General features: G+C 49.7%; 1 protein-coding gene across 1 annotated transcript in view; it reads left to right on the forward strand.

Annotated features, from left to right (window-relative positions):
- LOC106609293 (testis-expressed protein 2) overlaps positions 1-17,347 on the forward strand; it is a 46,250-nt gene that overhangs the window by 27,373 nt on the left and 1,530 nt on the right. The window contains exons 8-9 of the mRNA XM_045724166.2: positions 14,603-14,734; positions 14,976-15,191. Of these exons, the coding sequence (XP_045580122.1) occupies positions 14,603-14,734; positions 14,976-15,191 (348 nt within the window). The remainder of the gene's footprint in view (positions 1-14,602; positions 14,735-14,975; positions 15,192-17,347) is intronic.

Genomic DNA, 17,347 nt, shown 5'->3' on the forward strand with positions numbered 1-17,347 from the left:
AAGGGCAGTGTGGAGTGCAATAGAGATTGCATCATCTGTGGATCTGTTGGGGAGGTATGCAAATTGGAGTGGGTCTAGAGTTTCTGGGATAATGGTGTTGATGTGAGCCATGACCAGCCTTTCAAAGCACTTCGTGGCTTAGTGTTCTTGGGCACAGGGACTATGGTGGTCTGCTTGAAACTAGGGCTGGGTGATATGACGATATATATCATGTGACGATAGAAAAACATCTATCGTTTCATATTATGCTCCATTGTTTATTTCGTTGTGTCGCAAATCACACTCTTGATGGTAATATTTTTTATCAATTGGACGATGCTTTGAGATCACATGTGGAAGGAAATTTGCAACACAAACAAACATGGAGTAGAGTGTATGTGTCACGACTTATTTAACCCTCTGTTTTCCCCATGGTTTTTGTGCTTGATTGTTTTATGTATGTTCGGTCCGTTATTGTGGGCTCAGTATTACGACATGTTATTGGAATATTTGAGTAAAGTTACTTGGGTTACTCATCTCTGCTGTCCTGCGCCTGACTCCTCTGCACCAGCTACACCCAGACCACTACAGAATCACGCACCCAAAAATGGAGTCAGCAGGAGCAGACAACCCCCCTTTGGCGGTCGAGGAGCACGTCCAGCAGCATGCGACCATGTTGCAACATCTCTGCAACGCCATCGCGTGCTGCAGACGATGGACCGATGGGAGACAGGAGGAGTTCTTCCAGCGCCTCCACCAGCACCACTACAACAGGCACCACCGTTCACCCCTCCTTCACCCGGTCCTAGTGGGATTCGGCTCGCGCTCCAGAGGGAGTATGATGGGACGGCTGCCGGATGCCAGGGGTTCCTACTCCAGCTGGAACTCTACCTGGCGAACGTCCACCCGGGGCGTAAGAGCGTGTCCGCCCTCGTCTCCTGTCTCTCAGGGAAAGCCCTGGAGTGGGCCAACGGCGTATGGGGGGAAGGAGAAGCGGTGTTGGACCATTACGCGGCGTTTACGTCTGTTCCACCTGAGGTAGGGGACGAGGAGCGCACAGGAGTTCGCCTTGGACTTCCGGACCCTGGCCGCCAGTGCGGGATGGAACGTCAGGGCCCTGATCGATCACTACCGGTGCAGTCTGCACGAGGACGTCCGTCGGGAGTTGGCCTGCAGGGACACCACTCTCACGTTTGACCATCTGGTGGATCTGTCCATCCGGCTGGATAACCTGCTGGCTACCCACGGACATCCGGATCAGGGCCTGTCAGTTCCATCCCCCAGCACCACCGCTCCGATGCCCATGGAGCTGGGAGGTGCTGCACTTAGGGTGACCAGAGGAGGGGCCGTTCCCTGTACCATCTGTGGCTGCAGAGGGCACACTGCTGGTCGGTGCTGGGGAGGTTCCTCTGGGAGTCGAGGCAGCAGGCAGGGCACTCTTGTGTCACCCCAGGTGAGTCGGCACCAGGCTCACTCAGAGCCCCCTCCTGCGTTTCCCGTGGTGCTGGGCCTACCCTGGTTGGCATGTCATGACCCCACTATTTCGTGGCAACAGAGGGCTCTCAAGGGGTAGTCACAAGTGTTCGGGGAGGTGTTTAGGGGTTTCTGTCGGTGCTACAACGGTTGAAAGTCCAGACCAGGTCTCCACCATGCGCATCCCCTCTGAATATGCCGATTTGGCTCTCGCCTTCTGTAAGAAGAGGGCGGCTCAATTACCACCCCATCGATTGGGGGATTGTTTGATAAATCTCCTGGTAGACGCAGCACCTCCCAGGAGTCACGTGTATCCCCTGTCACAGGAGGAGACGGCGGATATGGAAACATATGTCTCCGAATCCCTGGGGCAGGGGTACATTCGGCCCTCCACTTCACCTGCCTCCTCAAGTTTCTTTTTTGTGAAGAAGAAGGATGGAGGTCTGCGCCCGTGCATTGACTATCGAGGTATCAACCAAATCACTGTAAGGTACAGCTACCCGCTGCCCCTCATAGCCAGTGCGATAGAGTCAATGCACGGGGTGCGCTTCTTCACAAAATTGGATCTCAGGAGCGCTTGCAACCTGGTGCATATCTGGGAGGGGGACAAGTGGAAGACGGCATTTATTACCACCTCAGTGCACAATGAGTATCTCGTCATGGCGTACGGGTTGATGAATGCTCCATCAGTCTTCCAGGCCTTTGTAGACAAGATTTTCCGGGACCTGCACAGGCAGGGTGTAGTGGTGTATATCGACGACATTCTGATATACTCCGCTACACGCGCCGAGCATGTGTCCCTGGTGGGCCGGGTGCTTGGTCGACTGTTGGAGCATGACCTGTACGTCAAGGCTGAGAAATGTCTATTCTTCCAACAGTCCGTCTCTTTCCTAGGGTACCATATTTCCACTTCAGGGGTGGAGATGGAGAGTGACCGTATTTCAGCCGTGCGTAATTGGCCGACTCCCACCACGGTAAAGGAAGTGCAGCGGTTTCTAGGGTTTGCCAACTACTACCAGAGGTTTATACGGGGCTTTGGTCAGGTAGCGGCTCCCGTTACCTCACTGCTGAAGGGGGGACCGGTGCGACTGCAGTGGTCGGCTGAGGCGGACAGGGCTTTTGGTCACCTGAGGGCTCTGTTTACCTCGGCTCCTGTGCTGGCTCATCCGGATCCCTCTTTGGCGTTCATAGTGGAGGTGGACGCGTCCGAGGCTGGGATAGGAGCCGTGCTCTCTCAGCGCTCGGGTACGCCGCCAAAGCTCCGCCCCTGTGCTTTCTTTTTGAAGAAGCTCAGCCCGGCGGAGCGAAAATATGATGTGGGGGACCAGGAGCTGTTGGCTGTTGTCAAGGCTCTGAAGGCGTGGAGACATTGGCTTGAGGGGGCTAAACACCCTTTTCTCATCTGGACTGACCACCCCAATCTGGAGTACATCCGGGCGGCGAGGAGACTGAACCCTCGCCAGGCAAGGTGGGCCATGTCCTTTACCCGTCTCCTTCCTTTGCCCGGTCTCCCTACGGCCCTACAGACTGCGGAGGCCCTGTTACACATGTCTTCCAGCACTACGGGGTGCCTGAGGATATAGTGTCTGATCGAGGTCCCCAGTTCACGTCAAGGGTCTGGAGGGCGTTCATGGAATGTCTGGGGGTCTCGGTCAGCCTTACCTCGGGTTTTCACCCTGAGAGTAATGGGCAGGTGGAGAGAGTAAACCAGGATGTGGGTAGGTTTCTGGGTAGGTTTCAGGCACTCATCCCCTGGTCATCCCCTGGGCAGAGATGGCCCAAAACTCGCTCCACCACTCCTCAACTAACCTCTCCCCCTTCCAGTGCGTACTGGGGTATCAGCCGGTTCTGGCACCTTGGCATCAGAGCCAGATCGAGGCTCCTGCGGTGGACGAATGGTTTAAGTGCTCGGAGGAGACCTGGGACGCCGCTCATGTGCACCTGCAACGGGCCGTGAGGCGTCAGAAGGCGAGTACTGACCGCCACCGCAGCGAACACCGGGGGACCGGGTCTGGCTCTCGACCCAAAACCTGCCCCTCTGCCTGCCCTGCCGGAAGCTGGGCCCGCGGTTTGTGGGGCCATTCAAAGTCCTGAGGAGACTGAACAAGGTTTGCTACAGGTTACAGCTTCCCCCCGATTACCGTATTAACCCCCTCGTTCCATTTGTCTCTCCTCAGGCCGGTGGTGGCTGGTCCACTCCAGGAGTCTGAGGTGCGGTAGGTTCCTCCGCCCCCTCTGGACATCGAGGGGGCCCCCAGCGTATGCTGTTCGAGCCATACTGGTCTCAAGGCGTCGGGCGAGGGGCCTTCAGTACCTTGTGGAGTGGGAGGGTACGGTCCGCAGGAGAGGTGCCGGTGGAGGACGTTTTGGACCCTCCGTTGCTGCGGGAGTTCCACCGTCTCCATTCGGATCGCCCTGCGCCTCGTCTTCCGGGTCGTCCCCGAGGTTGGTGTCGACGCGCAGCTGGAGCCGCACGTCAAGGGGGGGGGGGGTACTGTCACGACTTCCGCCGAAGTCGGTCCCCCTCCTTGTTCAGGTGGCGTTCGACGTCACTGGCCTTCTAGCCATCGCCGATCCACTTTTCATTTTCCAATTGTTTTGTCTTACACACCTGGTTTCAATTCCCCAATTACATGTTCATTATTTAACCCTCTGTGATCCCCATGGTTTTTGTGCGTGATTGTTTTATGTATGTTCGGTCCGTTATTGTGAGCTCGGTATTACGACATGTTATTGGAATATTTGAGTAAAGTTACTTGTGTTACCCATCTCTGCTGTCCTGCGCCTGACTCCTCTGCACCAGCTACACCCAGACCACTACAGTATGTGGCACGGAGACACGGAGCTCATACCTAAAAGAGGGACTACTTCGGTTGCATGGACGTGGTTTGGGTATGAAAAGTCTGACACGGACCAGAAAACTGTCCTCTGCAAAATATGCCGCAGGCCGGTCCCGACAACAGGCTCAAACACCACTAACCTCTTTTACCACCTACGCAAGAATCATGTGAAACAGTATGGAGAGAGCCTACGAATGAGACCCATAAAAGTACATTTGAGTGCTCAAAACAAACCCCCGACTGAGACTTCGCAAGAGGCTTTTGTCCACGGCACACCATATGGCAAAGAATCACGAAGATGGAAGGAGATAACAGCTGCCATTACAACTTAAATTTACATTTACATTTAAGTCATTTAGCAGACGCTCTTATCCAGAGCGACTTACAAATTGGTGCATTCACCTTATGATATCCAGTGGAACAACCACTTTACAATAGTGCATCTAAATCTTATAAGGGGGGGGGGGGGGGGGGGGGGGGTTAGAAGGATTACTTTATTCTATCCTAGGTATTCCTTAAAGAGGTGGGGTTTCAGGTGTCTCCGGAAGGTGGTGATTGACTCCGCAGTCCTGGCGTCGTGAGGGAGTTTGTTCCACCATTGGGGTGCCAGAGCAGCGAACAGTTTTGACTGGGCTGAGCGGGAACTGTGCTTCCTCAGAGGTAGGGGGGCCAGCAGGCCAGAGGTGGATGAACGCAGTGCCCTTGTTTGGGTGTAGGGCCTGATCAGAGCCTGAAGGTATGGAGGTGCCGTTCCCTTCACAGCTCCGTAGGCAATCACCATGGTCTTGTAGCGGATGCGAGCTTCAACTGGAAGCCAGTGGAGAGAGCGGAGGAGCGGGGTGACGTGAGAGAACTTGGGAAGGTTGAACACCAGACGGGCTGCGGCGTTCTGGATGAGTTGTAGGGGTTTAATGGCACAGGCAGGGAGCCCAGCCAACAGCGAGTTGCAGTAATCTAGACGGGAGATGACAAGTGCCTGGATTAGGACCTGCGCCACTTCCTGTGTGAGGCAGGGTCGTACTCTGCGAATGTTGTAGAGCATGAACCTACAGGATCGGGTCACCGCCTTGATGTTAGTGAAGAATGACAGGGTGTTGTCCAGGATCACGCCAAGGTTCTTAGCACTCTGGGAGGAGGACACAAGGGAGTTGTCAACCGTGATGGCGAGATCATGGAACGGGCAGTCCTTCCCCGGGAGGAAGAGCAGCTCCGTCTTGCCGAGGTTCAGCTTGAGGTGGTGATCCGTCATCCACACTGATATGTCTGACAGACATGCAGAGATGCGATTCGCCGCCTGGTTATCAGAAGGGGGAAAGGAGAAGATTAATTGTGTGTCGTCTGCATAGCAATGATAGGAGAGACCATGTGAGGATATGACAGAGCCAAGTGACTTGGTGTATAGCGAGAATAGGAGAGGGCCTAGAACAGAGCCCTGGGGGACACCAGTGGTGAGAGCGCATGGTGCGGAGACAGATTCTCGCCACGCCACCTGGTAGGAGCAACCTGTCAGGTAGGACGCAATCCAAGCGTGGGCCGCGCCGGAGATGCCCAACTCGGAGAGGGTGGAGAGGAGGATCTGATGGTTCACAGTATCAAAGGCAGCAGATAGGTCTAGAAGGATGAGAGCAGAGGAGAGAGAGTTAGCTTTAGCAGTGCGGAGAGCCTCCGTGACACAGAGAAGAGCTGTCTCAGTTGAATGCCCAGTCTTGAAACCTGACTGATTAGGATCAAGAAGGTCATTCTGAGAGAGATAGCAGGAGAGCTGGCCAAGGACGGCATGTTCAAGAGTTTTGGAGAGAAAAGAAAGAAGGGATACTGGTATGTAGTTGTTGACATCGGAGGGATCAAGTGTAGGTTTTTTCAGAAGGGGTGCAACTCTCGCTATCTTGAAGACGGAAGGGACGTAGCCAGCGGTCAAGGATGAGTTGATGAGCGAGGTGAGGTAGGGGAGAAGGTCTCCGGAAATGGTCTGGAGAAGAGAGGAGGGGATAGGGTCAAGTGGGCAGGTTGTTGGGCGGCCAGCCGTCACAAGACGCGAGATTTCATCTGGAGAGAGAGGGGAGAAAGAGGTCAAAGCACAGGGTAGGGCAGTGTGAGCAGGACCAGCGGTGTCGTTTGACTTAGCAAACGAGGATCGGATATCGTCAACCTTCCGTTCAAAATGGTTGACGAAGTCATCCGCAGAGAGGGAGGAGGGGGGGGGGAGGGGGAGGAGGATTCAGGAGGGAGGAGAGCTTCCTAGGGTTAGAGGCAGATGCTTGGAATTTAGAGTGGTAGAAAGTGGCTTTAGCAGCAGAGACAGAAGAGGAGAATGTAGAGATGAGGGAGTGAAAGGATGCCAGGTCCGCAGGGAGGCGAGTTTTCCTCCATTTCCGCTCAGCTGCCCGGAGCCCTGTTCTGTGAGCTCGTAGTGAGTCGTCGAGCCACGGAGCAGGAGGGGAGGACCGAGCCGGCCTGGAGGATAGGGGACAGAGAAAATCAAAGGATGCAGAAAGGGAGGAGAAGAGGGTTGAGGAGGCAGAATCAGGAGATAGGTTGGAGAAGGTTTGAGCAGAGGGAAGAGATGATAGGATGGAAGAGGAGAGAGTAGCGGGAGAGAGAGAGCGAAGGTTGGGACGGCGCAATACCATCCGAGTAGGGGCAGAGTGAGAAGTGTTGGATGAGAGCAAGAGGGAAAAGGATACAAGGTAGTGGTCGGAGATTTGGAGGGGAGTTGCAATGAGATTAGTGGAAGAACAGCATCTAGTAAAGATGAGGTCAAGCGTATTGCCTGCCTTGTGAGTAGGGGGGGAAGGTGAGAGGGTGAGGTCAAAAGAGGAGAGGAGTGGAAAGAAGGAGGCAGAGAGGAATGAGTCAAAGGTAGATGTGGGGAGGTTAAAGTCACCCAGAACTGTGAGAGGTGAGCCATCCTCAGGAAAGGAACTTATCAAGGCGTCAAGCTCATTGATGAACTCTCCAAGGGAACCTGGAGGGCGATAAATGATAAGGATGTTAAGCTTGAAAGGGCTGGTAACTGTGACAGCATGGAATTCAAATGAGGAGATAGACAGATGGGTCAGGGGAGAAAGAGAGAATGTCCACTTGGGAGAGATGAGGATTCCAGTGCCACCACCCCGCTGGCTCGATGCTCTAGGGGTATGCGAGAACACGTGGGCAGACGAAGAGAGAGCAGTAGGAGTAGCAGTGTTATCTGTGGTAATCCATGTTTCCGTCAGCGCCAGGAAGTCTAGGGACTGGAGGGTAGCATAGGCTGAGATGAACTCAGCCTTGTTGGCTGCAGACCGGCAGTTCCAGAGGCTGCCGGAGACCTGGAACTCCACGTGGGTCGTGCACGCTGGGACCACCAGGTTAGAGTGGCAGCGGCCACGCAGTGTGAAGCGTTTGTATGGCCTGTGCAGAGGGGAGAGAACGGGGATAGACAGACACATAGTTGACAAGCTACAGAAGTGTTGTTTCTTGTATTATTGTCTCTTGTGTCTTTAGAGAACTGTTTCACTTTGATATCCTTTTCTTCTGTCCTGATTTTCTCTTTCTTTTCTTCTGTTAACTAGATATTCTTTGTTGTTCTTCGTTAGCTAGCTAGCTTCTTCCAAAAGAGTCCCTAGCAACTGCTTAGCAACTGGTAAACAATTCAGCTAGCTAAGATAACTACAATTTTATGAAAAATAGTTATTTTTCAAAAGCCTATCTTCTTTGTTTGTTGCTTGTTTTTTCTCCTATTCAGTCTTGCAGTTTTCTTTTGCTTTTTTCCGATGTACTTCACTCTAAAAACCATGTCAATTTCAATATTTGTAGGAGCTCATTTTTCAGCTGCTGCTGCTCAAATTGGAGTTCCGGAACTTAGTACATCTGCAAAGACATGGCCCCAATTTACACGGTCAAGAAATGGGGTTTCGTGAGTTGGTGCTAACACTCGACCCAAGGTACCAATTGCAAATTGATATGTGACATGTATTAATGCCAAAATAACATGTAAAACAGGCAAGCCTCCCCAAAATATTAAAGGTCGACTGATTAATCGGCATGGCCGATTAATTGGGGACGATTTCAAGTTTTCATAACAATCGTAATCGGCATTCTTGGACGCCGATTATGGCCGATTACATTGCACTCCACGAGGAGGCTGTGTGGCAGGCTTACCACCTGTTATGTGATTGCAGCAAGGAGCCAAGGTAAGTTGCTAGCTAGCATTAAACTTATCTTTAAAAAAACGATCAATCTTAACATAATCACTAGTTAACTACACATGGTTGATGATATTACTAGTTTAACTAGCTTGTCAAGCATTGCAAATGATCAATGCGGTGCCTGTTAATTTATCATCGAATCACAGCCTACTTCGCCAAACGGTTGATGATTTAACAAGCACATTCGTGAAAAAAGCACTGTCGTTGCACCAATGTACCTAACTATAAACATCAATGCCTTTCTTAAAATGTCACTTCTCTTGCGTTCTGTGCAATCAGAGTCAGGGTATATGCAGCAGTTTGGGCTGCCTGGTTTGTTGCGAACTGTGTGAAGACCATTTCTTCCTAACAAAGACCGTAATTAATTTGCCAGAATTTTACATAATTATGACATAACATTGAAGGTTGTGCAATGTAACAGCAATATTTAGACTTATGGATGCCACCCGTTCGATAAAATACGGAATGGTTCCGTATTTCACTGAAGAATAAACGTTTTGTTTTCGAAATGATAGTTTCCGGACTTGACCATATTAATGACCTAGGGCTTGTATTTCTGTGTGTTTATTATATTATAATTAAGTCTATGATTTGATAGAGCAGTCTGCTTGAGCGGTGGTAGGCAGCAGCAGGCTCGAAAGCATTCATTCAAACAGCACTTTCCTGCGTTTGCCAGAAGCTCTTCGCAATGCTTGAAGCACAGCGCTGTTTATGACTTCAAGCCTATCAACTCCCGAGATTAGGCTGGCAATACTCTAGTGCCTATAAGAACATCCAATAGTCAAAGGTATATGAAATACAAATGGTATAGAGAGAAATAGTCCTATAATTCCTATAATAACTATAACCAAAAATTCTTAACTGGGAATATTGAAGTCTTATGTTAAAAGGAACCACCAGCTTTCATATGTTCTCATGTTCTGAGCATGGAACTTAAACGTTAGCTTTTTTACATGGCACATATTGCAGTTTTACTTTTTTCTCCAACACTGTTTTTGCATTATTTAAACCAAACTGAACATGTTTCATTATTTATTTGAGACTAAATAGATTTTTATTTATGTATTATATTCAGTTAAAATTAAAGTGTTCATTCAGTATTGTTGTAATTGTCATTATTACAAATGTATATTTACAAATTGGCCGATTAATTGGTATCTGCATTTTTTGCTCCTCCAATAATCGGTATTGGTATTGGCGGTGAAAAATCATAATCGCTCCACCTCTACAAAATATATATATATACACTGCTCAAAAAAATAAAGGGAACACTTAAACAACACATCCTAGATCTGAATGAAATAAATTATCTTATTAATTACTTTTTTCTTTACATAGTTGAATGTGCTGACAACAAAATCACACAAAAATAATCAATGGAAATCCAATTTATCAACCCATGGAGGTCTGGATTTGGAGTCACACTCAAAATTAAAGTGGAAAACCACACTACAGGCTGATCCAACTTTGATGTAATGTCCTTAAAACAAGTCAAAATGAGTCTCAGTAGTGTGTGTATGACCTCCCTACAACGCCTGGGCATGCTCCCTACAATGCCTGGGTATGCTCCTGATGAGGTGGCGGATGGTCTCCTGAGGGATCTCCTCCCAGACCTGGACTAAAGCATCCGCCAACTCCTGGACAGTCTGTGGTGCAACGTGGCGTTGGTGGATGGAGCGAGACATGATGTCCCAGATGTGCTCAATTGGATTCAGGTCTGGGGAACGGGCGGGCCAGTCCATAGCATCAATGCCTTCCTCTTGCAGGAACTGCTGACACACTCCAGCCACATGAGGTCTAGCATTGTCTTGCATTAGGAGGAACCCAGGGCCAACCGCACCAGCATATGGTCTCACAAGGGGTCTGAGGATCTCATCTCGGTACCTAATGGCAGTCAGGCTACCTCTGGCGAGCACATGGAGGGCTGTGCGGCCCCCCAAAGAAATGCCACCCCACACCATGACTGACCCACCGCCAAACCGGTCATGCTGGAGGATGTTGCAGGCAGCAGAACGTTCTCCACGGCGTCTCCAGACTCTGTCACGTCTGTCACATGTGCTCAGTGTGAACCTGCTTTCATCTGTGAAGAGCACAGGGCGCCAGTGGCGAATTTGCCAATCTTGGTGTTCTCTGGCAAATGCCAAACGTCCTGCACGGTGTTGGGCTGTAAGCACAACCCCCACCTGTGGACGTTGGGCCCTCATACCACCCTCATGGAGTCTGTTTCTGACCGTTTGAGCAGACACATGCACATTTGTGGCCTGCTGGAGGTCATTTTGCAGGGCTCTGGCAGTGCTTCTCCTGCTCCTCCTTGCACAAAGGCGGAGGTAGCGGTCCTGCTGCTGGGTTGTTGCCTTCCTACGGCCTCCTCCACGTCTCCTGATGTACTGGCCTGTCTCCTGGTAGCGCCTCCATGCTCTGGACACTATGCTGACAGACACAGCAAACCTTCTTGCTGCACTACCTGAGCCACTTCTGTGGGTTGTAGACTCCGTCTCATGCTACCACTAGAGTGAAAGCACCACCAGCATTCAAAAGTGACCAAAACATCAGCCAGGAAGCATAGGAACTGAGAAGTGGTCTGTGGTCCTCACCTGCAAAACCACTCCTTTATTGGGGGTGTCTTGCTAATTGCCTATAATTTCCACCTGTTGTCTATTCCATTTGCACAACAGCATGTGAAATGTATTGTCCTAAGTGGACAGTTTGATTTCACAGAAGTGTGATTGACTTGGAGTTACATTGTGTTGTTTAAGTGGTCCCTTTATTTTTTGAGCAGTATATTTTAGGCCTATATTTATTTTGTTTGCATCTCTAGTTGAAGTGTTTTATATTTTCCTTTTTACATTTTATACATTATTTAATATTTTGTTACATGCTTAATTGAAAATTTGCACAAAGGATCTAAATAAAAGGAGAAATAATCAAATATGAGTAAGTACCTTTTATTTGTTGAGTATAATTCAAAATGTAATAAGATATAGGCCTTTACATGTGGTCATTTTATATAAACTATTTATTCATTGAATTTACAGAAAATGTGCTATATCGTGATATGTATCGTTATCGGGATATGACCTATATCGGGATTGCAGATAGCCCGGTTAGCCAATGTGCGGGGGCACTGGTTGGTCAGGCCAATTGAGGTATGATAAACAGAGAGTAGCAGCAGAGTAAAAGAGGGGTTGGGGGGCACAATGCAAATAGTCCAAGTAGACATTTGAATATCTGTTCAGGAGTCTTATGGCTTGGGGGTAAAAACTGTTGAGAAGCTTTTTTGTCCTAGACTTGGCAATCTGGTACCGCTTGCCATGCGGATGTAGAGAGAACAGTCTATGACTGGGGTGGCTGGGGTCTTTGACAATTTTTAGGGCCTACCTCTGACACCGTCTGGTGTAGAGGACCTGGATGGCAGGCAGCTTAGCCCCAGTGATGTACTGGGCCGTACACACTACCCTCTGTAGTGCCTTGCGGTCGGAGGCCAAGCAATTGCCGTACCAGGCAGTGATGTAACCAGTCAGGATGCTCTCGATGTTGCAGCTGTAGAACCTTGTGAGGATCTGAGGACCCATGCCAAATAATTTTAGTTTCCTGAGGGGGAATAGGCTTTGTTTTGCCCTCTTTACGACTGTCTTGGTGTGTTTGGACCATTCTAGTTGGTTGGTGATGTGGACACCAAGGAACTTGAAGCTCTCAACCTGCTCCACTACAGCCCCGTCGATGAGAATGGGGGTGTGCTCGGTCCTCCTTTTCCTGTAGTCCACAATCATCTCCTTAGTCTTGGTTACGTTGAGGGAGAGGTTGTTATTCTGGCACTACCCGGCCAGGTCTCTGGCCTCCTCACTATAGGCTGTCTCGTCGTTGTTGGTGATCAGGCCTACCACTGTTGTGTCGTCTGTAAACTTAATGATGGCGTTGGAGTCGTGCCTGGCCATGCAGTCGTGAGTGACCAGGGAGTACAGGAGGGGACTGAGCACGCACACCTGAGGGGCCCCAGTGTTGATGATCAGCTTGGCAGATGTGTTGCTACCTACCCTCACCACCTGGGGGCGGCCCATCAGGAAGTCCAGGATCCAGTTGCAGAGGGAGGTGTTTAGTCCCAGGATCCTTAGCTTAGTGATGAGCTTTGAGGTTACTATGGTGTCGAACACTGAGCTGTAGTCAATGAATAGCATTCTCACATAGGTGTTCCTTTTGTCCAGGTGGTGAAGGGCAGTGTGGAGTGCAATAGAGATTGCATCATCTGTGGATCTGTTTGGGTGGTATGCAAATTGGAGTGGGTCTAGGGTTTCTGGGATAATGGTGTTGATGTGAGCCATTACCAGCCTTTCAAAGCACTTCATGGCTACGGATGTGAGTGCTACGGGTCTGTAGTCATTTAGGCAGGTTGCCTTCGTGTTCTTAGGCACAGGGACTATGGTGGTCTGCTTGAAACATGTTGGTATTACAGACTCAGTCGGGGACAGGTTGAAAACGTCAGTGAAGACACTTACCAGTTGGTCAACACATGCTCAGAGTACACGTCCTGGTAATCAGTCTGGCCCTGTGGCCTTGTGAATTTGACCTGTTTAAAGGTCTTACATCGGCTACGGAGAGCGTGATCACACAGTCGTCCGTAACAGCTGATGCTCTCATGCAGACTTCAGCATTGCTTGCCTCGAAGCGAGCATAGAAGTAATTTAGGTCGTCTGTATGTTGTGTGCACAATTTGTGAAAACGGAAGAGTTGGGATTTGACAATTCCCCTAAAAGTATAAATGTAGTGAAGTCTTGTAGGTTGTGTTGCCACCCTCCGAAGATATCGTCCCAGATAACCTTTATAGAACAGGGGCAGCAATTGGTTTTTGGCCAATGCCGTTGTCTACCAGTCCGCCATGTATATATTGGCGTAAGCTGGGCAAACTTCTTGCCCATTGCTGTCCCATGAGTTTGTAGGTAGTGTTTATAGTTGAATGTGAAGTCATTGTGTCTGAGTCCCAGTTCAAGTAGTTGTAGGATATGTGTGTCTGGTCTCTGTGGTTGAAGGTTAGGGTTGTGGTTAAGGGTAAGTGTTGAACCGGAATGTGGACATAAATCTAAGTTTATGGTTAGGGTTGTGGTTCCAAGTATAGGTAACTGTGTGCTGGACTGCTCTCGGAGTAGTGGGCGTTTTGAAATAAGTGGGTGTGTGTGTCAAAATAAATGGGCGTGGCGAAAGTACACTGGAATTGGATGGTCTCTTTTGATTGGACAGGATTGTTGCCAGGTAACACCACTCAGAAAAGCCTATTTTGTTCAGTCGCTTTCAGGAAGTGCATGGAAGATGCTAAAGCAGTTTTAAACACACACACACAACTCAAACTTTTATGAAAGCAAACATGTACAATTATTACCAGTTTTCTATGTGTCATGCATAGTATTGTTCAGTCGCATAATCATTTTGACATACACAACTGAAACTTTTATGAAAGCAATCGTGACGAGACATGAAGATCTGCCACCAGGGTAACCTCATTTGAATCTCCTGATATTATAACGTGCTAGTATCAGACGTCTATCAGCATAGGCTGTAGGCTATTTTGGCTCGATTCATAAATTGGTTGTCATCGGCATGTCGGCAAACTTTCAGCTGGGCATGCCACCCATTGGTCTGCCCTTGAGCAAACTTACCGGTGTTTTAGAAATGGGACATCGACAAGTTTGATAATGACATTGCGCACAGTAGCCTGCACAACTGCAATGAAATTTGATAAATGTAAAATGTGAAGATACATGCAGTGTTTTTCTAAAGCCTGAGTGATTTTACAACACCATCATTCTGAGTTTCCCAAACTTCCTCAAGTTCATTTTGATGTGCATTCCTACACAGTCATGTTTCCACTAATCTCTGCACTCACGTGCAAGAACTGACAGATTGTCACACGAATTACATGTGTGCTTTCGATACGCCTACGTTCTTTTGACACCCCTATCTATTTATTTTTGACACACCCAATCAGCTAACCCTTTTTCTGTGGTTGAGGCTAGGGTTATGGTTGAACCAGGATGTGAAATGCGAAATGTGGACATGAAGCTAGGGTCAGGGTTAAGGCTTAAGTTTAGTCTCAGTGAGATTTCTAACTTGTGTTGTTGTGTCCAAGTACAGACCCGTCCTCAGTGTTCTGGCTGACAGTGATGAGGAGTCCTCCAGCGCCGGCTCTTCTGACGAGGAGGAAGTATTGCTCTCAGAGCCCCAAGGCATTGTGGGAGAAAAGGGGACTCTACCTGGTCCTGAAGGGTAATGGATGTTCCATTCTCTTACACACCAAATATAGTCGGTCATGTAGAATATGTTTTTCCTGACTGACCTGACTGTGACCTTCTGCTGTATTGCACACTAAGGGCTCGATTCAATCAGTAGCGCTGAAGGTCCTTGTTATAGCCCGATTGATATTTAAAGGCAATGTTCCTATGTTAGCGGAGACTACATAAACATTATCCCTCTCTCTTCCTCTCTCCTCCTCTCCTCCCCTCTGCAGGGTTTCTGCTGGTGGCGGGAAGACAGGCAGGCGGATTTTGAGATTTGTCGACAAAATTGCAAAGTCTAAGTACTTCCAGAAGGCAACAGAGAATGAGTTCATCAAAAAGAAGATTGAGGAGATGTCCAACACGCCCCTGCTGCTGGCAGTGGAGGTTCAGGAGCTTTCTGGAACACTGGCTGTCAACATCCCTCCTCCCCCTACTGATAGAGTATGGTACGTCCCACACTCAACATCCCTCCTCCCCCTACTGATAAAATATGGTACGGCCTTAGAGATAGATAGAGGACTGATCTTTGTATCTGTGCCATTATAGTGTCTGTGACAGCATAGGCAGCGCCATTGAGGCTATCTCAATTTTGAGGTAGTCAATTTTCTTCTTCACGATTGGCTGATCCCTGTTGATGACCCGGTTGGACATGACTCCAACAGGGTCACCAGGAGGGATAAGCCAATGAAGTTGGAAGTCCCACTCAGTTGACTACATTAAAATCGTGAAAGCCTTCAATGGCTCTGCCCATGCTAATATGAACTTTTGGCCACTTGAGGCCTCTATCATCCTCTATGGGTATGGCCCCACATTCAATATCCCTCCTCCCCCTAATCATAGAATATTGTATGGCCCACACTCAATATCCCTCCTCCCCTTACAGATAGAATATGGTACGGCCCACGTTCAACATCCCTTCCTCCCCTTACTGATAGAATATAGAACAGGGCTCCGGGCAGCCGAGCGGAAATGGAGGAAAACTCGCCTCCCTGCGGACCTGGCATCCTTTCACTCCCTCCTCTCTACATTTTCCTCTTCTGTCTCTGCTGCTAAAGCCACTTTCTACCACTCTACATTCCAAGCATCTGCCTCTAACTCTAGGAAGCTCTTTGCCACTTTCTCCTCCCTCCTGAATCCTCCTCCCCCCCCCCCCCCCCTCTCTGCGGATGACTTCGTCAACCATTTTGAAAAGAAGGTCGACGACATCCGATCCTCGTTTGCTAAGTCAAACGACACCGCTGGTCCTGCTCACACTGCCCTACCCTGTGCTTTGACCTCTTTCTCCCCTCTCTCTCCAGATGAAATCTCGCGTCTTGTGACGGCCGGCCGCCCAACAACCTGCCCGCTTGACCCTATCCCCTCCTCTCTTCTCCAGACCATTTCCGGAGACCTTCTCCCTTACCTCACCTCGCTCATCAACTCATCCTTGACCGCTGGCTACGTCCCTTCCGTCTTCAAGAGAGCGAGAGTTGCACCCCTTCTGAAAAAACCTACACTCGATCCCTCCGATGTCAACAACTACAGACCAGTATCTCTTCTTTCTTTTCTCTCCAAAACTCTTGAACGTGCCGTCCTTGGCCAGCTCTCCTGCTATCTCTCTCAGAATGACCTTCTTGATCCAAATCAGTCAGGTTTCAAGACTGGTCATTCAACTGAGACTGCTCTTCTCTGTGTCACGGAGACGCTCCGCACAGCTAAAGCTAACTCTCTCTCCTCTGCTCTCATCCTTCTAGACCTATCGGCTGCCTTTGATACTGTGAACCATCAGATCCTCCTCTCCACCCTCTCCGAGTTGGGCATCTCCGGCGCGGCCCACGCTTGGATTGCGTCCTACCTGACAGGTCGCTCCTACCAGGTGGCGTGGCGAGAATCTGTCTCCGCACCACGTGCTCTCACCACTGGTGTCCCCCAGGGCTCTGTTCTGTGCCCTCTCCTATTCTCGCTATACACCAAGTCACTTGGCTCTGTCATATCCTCACATGGTCTCTCCTATCATTGCTATGCAGACGACACACAATTAATCTTCTCCTTTCCCCCTTTTGATTGCCAGGTGGCGAATCGCATCTCTGCATGTCTGGCAGACATATCAGTGTGGATGACGGATCACCACCTCAAGCTGAACCTCGGCAAGACGGAGGTGCTCTTCCTCCCGGGGAAGGACTGCCCGTTCCATGATCTCGCCATCACGGTTGACAACTCCATTGTGTCCTCCTCCCAGAGTGCTAAGAACCTTGGCGTGACCCTGGAAAACACCCTGTCGTTCTCCACTAACATCAAGGCGGTGACCCGATCCTGTAGGTTCATGCTCTACAACATTCGCAGAGTATGACCCTGCCTCACACAGGAAGCGGTGCAGGTCCTAATCCAGGCACTTGTCATCTCCCGTCTGGATTACTGCAACTCGCTGTTGGCTGGGCTCCCTGCCTGTGCCATTAAACCCCTACAACTCATCCAGAATGCCGCAGCCCGTCTGGTGTTCAACCTTCCCAAGTTCTCTCACGTCACCCCGCTCCTCCGCTCTCTCCACTGGCTTCCAGTTGAAGCTCGCATCCGCTACAAGACCATGGTGCTTGCCTACGGAGCTGTGAGGGGAACGGCACCT

This window comes from Salmo salar, chromosome 01 (assembly GCF_965601325.2).
Source record: "Salmo salar chromosome 01, fSalSal1, whole genome shotgun sequence".
In the NCBI taxonomy this organism is placed as follows: Eukaryota; Metazoa; Chordata; class Actinopteri; order Salmoniformes; family Salmonidae; genus Salmo; species Salmo salar.